Here is a 9010-nt window from a genome sequence, read left to right on the forward strand (position 1 = left end):
TCGGCGGCGTGCAGGGTGCGCGGGGCCGCCTCGGCGGGCGAGGGGGCTGGGGCGTCCTTCCAGGGAGAACGGCCAGGGGATCGGGGCTCTGGGGAGCGCAACCAGGGGACAAGGGCGTCCCTCTGGGCAAACCAGCCAGGGGGCCGGGGCATCCCTCCGAGAAACATGACCAAGGGACCAGGGCATCCCTCCAAGAAGCTGGGCCGGGGGACCGGGGCATCCCTCCAGGGAAACCAGCAAGGGGACCGGGGCATCCCTCTAGGGAAACCAGCAAGGGGACCGGGGCATCCCTCTAGGGAGAACAGCCAGGGGATCGGGGCTCTGGGGAGCACAACCAGGGGGCAAGGGCATCGCTCTGGGAAGCGCAACTAGGGGAGCAGGACATCCCTCCGGGGAAACCAGTGAAGGGGCCAGGGTGTCCCTCTGGGGAGTGCAGCCAGGGGGCCAGGGCATCCCTCCAAGAAGCATGGCCAGGGAAATGGGGCGTCCATCCAGGAAGCATGGCCAGGGAAACAGAGCATCCCTCCAGGGAAAACAGTGAGGGGGCCGGGGCATCCCGTGGGGGAGCATGGCCAGGGGACAGGGGCATCCATCTGGGGAGCATGGCCAGGGTACCAGAGCATCCACCTGCGGAAACCAGCAGGGGGGCCAGGGCATCCCTCTGGGGACTGTGGCCAGGGGACTGGGGCATCCCTCTGGGGAGCACAGCAGGCCGTGTCCTCACACCCGCCCTCCGTGCTGCCTGCAGTTGACCCCAACAAGGAGCGCCGGGAGGCTGTGAAGCGGAAGATCACACAATACCTGAGGCGTGCGGAGGAGATCTTCAACTGCCACCTCCAGCGGGCTGCAGGGGGTGGCAACCCCACCGGCACGGTGAGGGGCTGGCGTGGGGCAGCATGAGTGGGATGGCAGTGGATCTGTGGCACTGGGAAACCTGGGGGACGGACACACATAAAAGCCCCCCTGAGCCTCCCTGACCGCCTCTGCCAGATGTCATGGTAAGATGGCATAGAGAAAATGGCAGACACGTCAGCTGCAGCATGTCCCAGCATGCCGGTGGCTGCGCGGGAGCTGGTAGCCCTTTGCCCTGCCTGGAGCAAAGAGCTGAGGTGGGCCCAGCTTGCCTGGGGCACTCCCAGGACCCTCACCCCCGAGGTGTGTATGTTTTTGCTTGTGGCGATTATAGTGAAAATGGCCATTTTTGGTGGGACTGAAGCCACCAGAGGGAACCACCTTGTCAGATGTTAAAAATGTCACCTTCCCTGTCATTGTTCCCATCTGGATGGAAATCAAAGGCAATGGCTGCTTGCTGTATCGTGGGAGGGAGGTGGTTAATGAAGGGAGAGGGAAGTGAGGCAGGGAAGGGTCAGGGCCTGGTGAGAAGGACTAGAGGAGAATGGCAACTACCTTCCATACAGATTCCCTTAGTCTTGAGGCAGTCCGGGTCCAGGTGTAAACTTTGGAGTGATTTTACCTCTGCTGCAGGTGCAAGCTTTCCCTGAAATCTTCAGAAATCCAGGAGCTGGCCAAGAAAATGGTCCAGCAGATCATAGAATCATAGAATCATAGAATGTTTTGGGTTGGAGGGGACCACTAGAGGTCATCGAGTCCAACCCCCCTGCAGTCAGCAGGGACACCGCCAACTAGATCAGGTTGCTCAGAGCCCCATCCAACCTGGCCTTGAATGTTTCCAGGGATGGGGCCTCCACTACCTCTCTGGGCAACCTGTTCCAGTGGTTTACCACCCTCATTGTAAAGAATTTTTTCCTTATATCTAGCCTAAACCTACCCCGATTTAGTTTAAAACCATTACCCCTTGTCCTAACGCAGCTGGCCCTACTAAAAAGGTTTTCCCCCTCTTTCCTATAGGCCCCCTTTAGGTACTGAAAGGCCGCAATCAGGTCTCCCCGCAGCCTTCTTTTCTCTAGACTGAACAAGCCCAACTCTCTCAGCCTGTCCTCATAGGAGAGGTGCTCCAGCCCTCGGATCGTTAGGAGTCAGCCACAGAGACTGGAGAATTGTCTCCGGATGTTGACCAGCCTGGCAGTATTGCTGCCTGCTCTGGAAAATGCGGGGACTTCTCCCACCCGCTTTCATGAACAGTAGCATTTCTAGGTCCCTCATCCTCTTCTTCACCACCTTGCAGGGTTACAGCAGCCTGCGCTTCCGGCCGATCAGGACGCTGAGCTCAGCAGTGGAGAACCTGAGACGGTGTAAGGTTGTGGGAGTGATCGATAAGGTAATCACAGAATCATACAGAATGGCACGGGTTGGAAGGGACCTTGGGAGATCATCTAGTCCAACCCTCCTGCTAGAGCAGGTTCACCTAGAGCATGTTGCACAGGACATTTTCCAGGCGGGTTTTGAATATCTCCAGAGAAGGAGACTCCACAACCCCCCTGGGCAGCCTGTTCCAGTGCTCTGTCCCCCTCAAAGTAAAGAAGTTCTTCCTCGTATTCAGCTGAAACCTCTCAACCTGGAACTGGGGGGGTGAGGCTGGGGCTGGACCAAGGGCAGTGCAACCTGGAGGGTCCTGGCAGCTGGAGTGGGGGTGCTGGCCCTCACCGCACCCACCAAGGAACGTGAGGGTTACCTCCACACCATTCCCACCAAGGAAAATTCGCAGGTGAGGATGCAAGACCATTTAGGCATTGGTTGGGAAATCTGTTAATGTCCCCATTCCATTTTGCTTACAAGATCTGCCAAGATATTTACAAGGAGGTTGATGCATCCGATCCTTTCCCATGCACGGAATCGTGCTTGATGCCTAGGTACCATGATGGTGGACTTGTATGGATTATCCTATGGATAATCTAGACCTCAGCAGGAGACAAGCTATATGGATGAATCAACTAAGTAGTAGTTCATGATCTTGGAGTGAAGATGGTTTGTTGTCTCCATGTACACACTGGCATGTTGCTCTCTTCTGCCATTCACACATCTCCATTTGTCAGGATGCATGTGGTCCTCCTGTCCTGCCGAGGTCCAGGTGGGCAGCCCAGTGCACCCCACAGAGCCCTGAAGGAGCAGGTCACAACCCTTCATTGTGAAGGAAGCAAAAATGGTGTGGGAGTCACCTCTTTCTTTAACTCTCTACCCCCTGGCTCTGTGGCTACCTCATTGCTAATAACCTGTGTTTTGTCTTTCAAGAGTAGGGGTTTGAGCACCACCAAACTCCTCTGGTTGGGTGGGAGTTTGTTGTTCCAGAGTTGAGTCCTGGGGTCATTGCTGTAGGTTGTATGTTGGGGTGGGAGCAGTCACCACTTCTGACTGGTACTGTATATACTGCTCCCAGGTGCAGATCGTCCAGGACCCAGCCACTGGTGGGACCTTTATACTTAAGGTGGGTGTCTTCAGTTTCACCTGTCTGTTTCTCCCTGCCGTGCCAGAGTCTCCTTGTCCAAGCAGGTGCTGGGGCAGGTGAGGGGACCAAAAAACAGCAGATCACAGAGTGTTAGAGGAAGTTCATTGTTCACAAAGCTTCTTTTGGCTGCCTCGGACTTTTTCTGTGATTGGAAGGGAAGCGGTTCTCCTCAATCATCTGTTTCTCTGCCTTCTAATGCTGCAGGCTGAGCCTTGCACCCACATTAATCTGGGTCAACCCCTGAAATAGGTGGTGGGGTGAGGTGTGGTCAGTACAAGTCCTAGGGCATTTTCCAGTGCCCTTGGAACTAAAAATAAAAGTCTTTAATAATTGGTCAAGGAGGCTCTGCATGACCGGGAGAATCATCAGTCCTGGAGGGGAGAGGAGAGAGGGCTGAGATGACGGGTTCCATCTGAAGAAATAGGGGCAGTTAGAATCATAGAATCACTTTGGTTGGAAAAGGCCTTTAAGATTGGGGGGAAGGCCACAGCTCTGGACCAGCAAGTGTCCTCTGGGTCCTGCAGTGCAGGTGGGGAGCGCTCTGCCTAGGCAGAGCTTTGCAGAGCCCTGCCTTGTCACAGCTGGGTGCTGGGGGCTGACGGGCAGCTCCGCTGCAGGTGACACAGGGGGAGCAGCCCTGGGGCTTAGCAGATAGATAGCACGCTACCGTTCTGGCTGGCCTCCTGCCCTGCCACGTGCTAGGTTGCAGGGAGTCCAAGCCACCACTGTGCTCTAACATCTATCTACCTGTACCTCCTCAGAGCCTCCCCAAATCCCACACTGAGACGCGTGAGCGACAGACCATCATCCCTCATGGGGTCCCCTTCATGGTCAAGCTACTGTGCTACTATGTGAGTGAGGACTCTATCTTCCTCCACCTGGAGCACGTGCAGGGTGAGTAGGGACAGCATGGCCTCCCATCTGTGGAGCATCCTGCTCTTATCCCCAGCCTCCCTTTCTTTAATGTCTCAAATATGTTTCTTCTTCTGGTTTGGGACTGTTTTTTTATAGTGACAGCACAAGCTGTCTTCTTCATAGAAAGGTGATGGGTAACCAGGGCTTGGAGACTTTTTGGAAGGAGCTGCTGAGCTGTATTGGGGATTCTGGAGGTTTGGTACTGGGGAAGTAACCTAGAAATGGGCCTGTGGAGACCTACAAGGAGAAAGAGTTTGTGTGGATAGGGGTGTTATATGGAAAGTAGCCTTAGGGACCACTAAGTCCCATGGGAGGGAATGGTCATGGTAGAGAGGTTGATGCGGTCCAGTGTCTTGAAAAGAAAAACCTCTTAACTTTACTGGCATTGTTTGCCCGTGACAGGAAGTAATGGAGAAGGAGATGCAAGTGAGGTAGTTCACCTGGATGTTGTAGAACAAAACAATTGTTTGATAAGACCTTTATAAAACTTTTTTAGTTACAAAAGAAGAGTCCACACTGGATTTTGAGATCAGACCAAAGAGAGGAGATGCAGAATCGGGGCATAAAGGGCAGGGAACACATTGGGCTTCAGGTACAACAAGGAGGCAAGCTTGGGGCTTGTCCCAGATGCTGGTGTGACAAGGTGGAGGTTTGTCCCGAGGAGCTTCTTTGCTCTCTGCTGGTTACATGGATGTGTAGGGAGCAGCAGCTGGAGTCCAGCAATGGCAAATAAAGGCTGATGTGTGGTGGATAATAGCCTCAGCTCCTCATGCATTGCTGTAGGATGAATTTGTAGAAAGCAGCCATCAGCTGAATGTGTGGTGAGGCTGGGACGCTCCAGCAGTGTGCTGTGGGTTCCAGGACTCACTGCTGACCTACGGGCTCTGTGCTATGCTGTGGGAGCTCTCTAGCATCACCATCATGCAGGAAGGAAAGGTTTTGGGGGGAAAGTGGGGATGGCGGTGGGACCAGGGGCACATGTGAAGATGTGGCTGGCCTGTGACATGGAAGTGGCAGAGCTGGGATCAAGGAGACTGTGCAGAAGGGGGAGCAGGGCTGCTAAAGGAGGGCGGGGATGAGTCTTTGGTGTGCCAGGTCCTGGGGGAGGTGTGGTGTTGAGCATGGTGTGTGTGTAGGGCTGAGGAGTATTCTGCATGGACTTGAGCTTTGTTGGGGAGATTAATGATGCTCGGTCAGGTCCCCAGCATGTGGGCCTTGGCCTGCACCTGAACGGGCTGTGTCTGCAGCAGGGGAACTAGGGATGCTTTCTGCCCCATCACTTGTTCTCTCCGCTTTCCAGGGGAGATGCTGTGGTCTCACCTCCGCTCCAAGTACTGTGTCCAGCAGGGCTCTGCCGATTCAAACACCGTTCAAGCCAGCAGCCAAGTGTCCATCTTCTCTGCTCAGACAGGCAGTGGCCCCACAGGCTCTGTGACCCACCGAGTACTGGGAAACACCAATGCCTTGCCTGCTCAGGAGCCGTCCCCTGACCCCATGGACCCCGGCTCAGGGAACCACTGCCGGCTTCGCCTGGTTCCCACCGGTGCCACGAGGACTGCACCTGGAGGGCAGGATCTAAGTGTGACCCAGGCTATGTCTGGCGTCATGGACCGTGTTCCAGCAGCATTAGCCAAAGGCTCCGGACACCTTACCAACCAGGGCCTGGTCATCTACCCCATGGACGCTCTAACCAGCAGCACAGGCTGCATTTCGGAGAGAGCAGCCTCCCAGCAAGACCACAGGCCACATGCCGGTGAAAGGCTTCCCCAGACACCCATCCCTGAATGGAAGACTGTGAGAGGGAGCCAGTCAGGGGCAGGGGAGCCGCCGTCTCAGCCAGTGTCTGAGGTCCCCTGGGCTCGGCCTCTCCTGACCTCCTTGGGTCAGAGGCAGCTTCATGCAGGAGTTGCCCCGACCAGCTCTGGCAAGCCCCGTGGGGCTGACCCAGTGGTGCGGGAGCCCTCGTGGGGAGCAAGCCTGACCTGTGGCCAGCTCAGGGAGCAGCTGCGCCCTGGACAGTGCCGGAGAGCGTGGGCTGTGAATGAGGAGCAGGTGCAGCTGTGGGCAGCGGAAATCCTCCTGGCCTTAGAGGGACTTCACCAACAGGGTGTACTGTGCCGGGACCTCAACCCCAGGAACCTGCTGCTTGATGCAGCCGGTAGGTAGTGCTCCAGGCTGCTGCCCCGATGAGAAGGAGGTTGGCCTCTGGGCTGGGAGACTGCCGTTTGCCCCATTTCCAGGGACACGGACTTTCTTGAGTTTGCTTTGGGGGAGGGTTGGGAGTCTGGGGAGGTTTGGATGTTTCTGAACCTGGAAGTGCAGTCCCAGTTGAGATTTCCAAGCAGTTATTACAAGAGTTGGCTCTGCAGTGGGAGAGTCAGGGGCCGCAGCCACAGGAATGCATTGCCCCCTGCTCCCACCCTGGGGCTGGCTGCCTGGGAAATCCCAGCACGGGGAAGCTGAGACCAGCTGAACTGTGCCTGAGGTTAGTGGGATTGCAGCTTTCCCCTGCTTGTAGTTACTGCTTACTGGGGTATTCTGGAGCCTGCCCATCCCTTCAAGCCATAGGTACCACTGTCAGTGCAAGCCCGGTGCACATCCCTGCTCAGCTGGCAACACCTGGGGCAAACCAGAGAGCTACAAATTGCTTAAGAAAAGAAAAATGCAGAGAGCTTTGCAAGGGGAAAGCGAACCTTCCTCCCTTCGGCACTGCGTCTTTCCTCACGACAGCCTGCCCTTAGGTCCGCAAGCTTGGAGCCCACCTAACCAGTCTCATCAGCTGCACGGGCCTGGGCACCTGGAGCAAGCACTGGGAGGCCGGGGGATGCACAGTGCCGGGGAATGCACCCTGCCTCTGTGTTCGGGGCATGGCAGGGTCCCAGTGCCCCTGGCTGTTCCCGGTTGCGGGGATATGGCTTGGCTTTGTGCTCCAACCAAAGTCTCCAGATTCATCCTAACCTCCCTGCTTTTGGCTCTGGTGCTGCTCTGCAGGTCACGTCCGTATCACCTTCTTTGGCCAGTGGACAGAGGTGGAGCCCCAGTGCTGCAGCCAGGCACGGGAAGAGCTGTACAGTGCCCCAGGTAAGGGACGTGTCCCCTGCCCTCGGCCCAGTGCTCACAACCGGGGGGAGGGGGCTTCTGCAGGCAGCGAGATGTGTCTGGCATGGCACAGCTACTGCTGCTCCCTGCCTCCAGCTCTAATGCCTCTTTCTCTTTCTGCAGAAGTTGGGGGGATCGCGGAGCCCACCGAAGCAGCTGACTGCTGGAGCTTTGGCTCTCTCTTGTACGAGTTGCTGACAGGCACGGTAAGAGGCAGAGGAGCTGTGCAAGGAGCGGGAAGGCGGAGGTGACACCATAGCAGAAGAGCTCCCTGCCCTTCTGGGCTGGGAGGGTGCCTTGCCCTGCTGGCACCTCAGCACCGTTCCAGGTTACTTCAGGCATGTGACCCCTAGTGCCTGTGCATGGTCTCTGGGTGCTCAGGGCCCCGGGTTTTAAATTCTGCTGTGTAGAGCTGGGGTTAAGCCACTGTCCCAAAACCACCCTTCAGGGATTCAACCTCACACCCAGTTGCATCTGCCAGAGGGGCTCAGCCTGGCCGCTGTGTCGCTGCTCACCGAGGTGAGGGGCTTGGCTGGGAGGGAGGGAGGATGGGGCTGGAGGGTCCAGCCTGGGTAGCTTTTCCAGTGTCCCCCTCTCCCCATCCTGCTGTCTTATCCCCTTTCTCTGCAGCTGCTACAGTACAATCCAAAGCGCCGTTTGGGCTCTGGAGGAGGTGGCATGGCGAAGCTGAAGTCCCACCCCTTCTTCAGCACCATCCCGTGGAACAAGCTGGTGGGCTAGGCAGGCTGTCCTTCCCGTGGGAGCTGGGCCACGGGGCCACTGTCCCTGGCACTTGTGACCACAGGCAGCAGTGGCAGCTCTGCCTGCTGGGGGAGGTTTGCCTGCAAGGGCTGCCCTGGGGTGGGGCATGCATGAGGTTTTGCAGCCTTACATGTTCTTCTGTCTCTGCTTGTGTTTGTTGGCGTCCCTGAGAGAGGAGGCTGTGGTCTGGGCCAGGCTGTCTTCTCCTCTAGGTTCTCCCTGGTGACAAAGGAAGCCCAAGGTGCCCACCCCTGGGGAGAGGGCTCACCTTCCAGGGCATCCTTTGCTCAGCTTAGCACTGCGACCTAGGACTCCTACCTGCTGCTACCACGGTGACCCCCTGCCCTGTTATTTTGTGGCTTCCAAGTTCATCTCCTCCAGGCCCTGCTGGCTGGTGCCCGAGCCTGGGGTTTGGGCCCATCCCTGGCTGCATGTGTGTGTGTGGGTAATGCCTGCTGTGAGGGCGAGATGGGAGGGAGCCCTCTGCTCTTCTTCCCCCAGCCTGCTGAGAATAAACCACTCTTTTATCACTTGCAGAAGTGTCCTTTTGTTTCTGAGCTGGGCCGGGGAGACCTGGGCTGAGCGAGCAGGGCAGGACCCAAATCTGTCTCAAACCTGCATGGGAGCCATGGGTTGGCGTCACCCACTGGCTATCAGCACCCTGCAGCCAAAACCCAGAAGGTGGCACTGAGTTCCTGGTCCCCCTGTGCCCCTGCCCCACACAGCCATGCGGCTGCAGCTCAGAGTTAGGAAAATGCACAGAGTGCCTGCCTTTTCTTCCAGCCTTGACTGTTGTAGCCATTGCCCGTTCTGGCTCCAGCCTGTCCGTCCTGCTGGCTGGGGGGGAGCCCCCCCGGCCCCGCTTGTTTT

The 9010-nt window shown here is 57.1% G+C and overlaps 1 protein-coding gene across 1 annotated transcript in view; it reads left to right on the forward strand.

Annotated features, from left to right (window-relative positions):
• RPS6KL1 (ribosomal protein S6 kinase like 1) overlaps window positions 1-8975 on the forward strand; it is a 17066-nt gene extending 8091 nt beyond the window's left edge. The window contains exons 2-10 of the mRNA XM_009646597.2: window positions 749-873; window positions 2147-2239; window positions 3296-3343; window positions 4126-4258; window positions 5580-6437; window positions 7271-7360; window positions 7502-7584; window positions 7802-7897; window positions 8009-8975. Of these exons, the coding sequence (XP_009644892.1) occupies window positions 749-873; window positions 2147-2239; window positions 3296-3343; window positions 4126-4258; window positions 5580-6437; window positions 7271-7360; window positions 7502-7584; window positions 7802-7897; window positions 8009-8119 (1637 nt within the window). The 3' untranslated portion in view covers window positions 8120-8975. The remainder of the gene's footprint in view (window positions 1-748; window positions 874-2146; window positions 2240-3295; window positions 3344-4125; window positions 4259-5579; window positions 6438-7270; window positions 7361-7501; window positions 7585-7801; window positions 7898-8008) is intronic.
• The last annotated feature ends 35 nt before the right edge of the window (window positions 8976-9010 follow it).

This window comes from Egretta garzetta, unplaced genomic scaffold (assembly GCF_000687185.1).
Source record: "Egretta garzetta isolate BGI_Z169 unplaced genomic scaffold, ASM68718v1 scaffold79, whole genome shotgun sequence".
Lineage (NCBI taxonomy): Eukaryota > Metazoa > Chordata > Aves > Pelecaniformes > Ardeidae > Egretta > Egretta garzetta.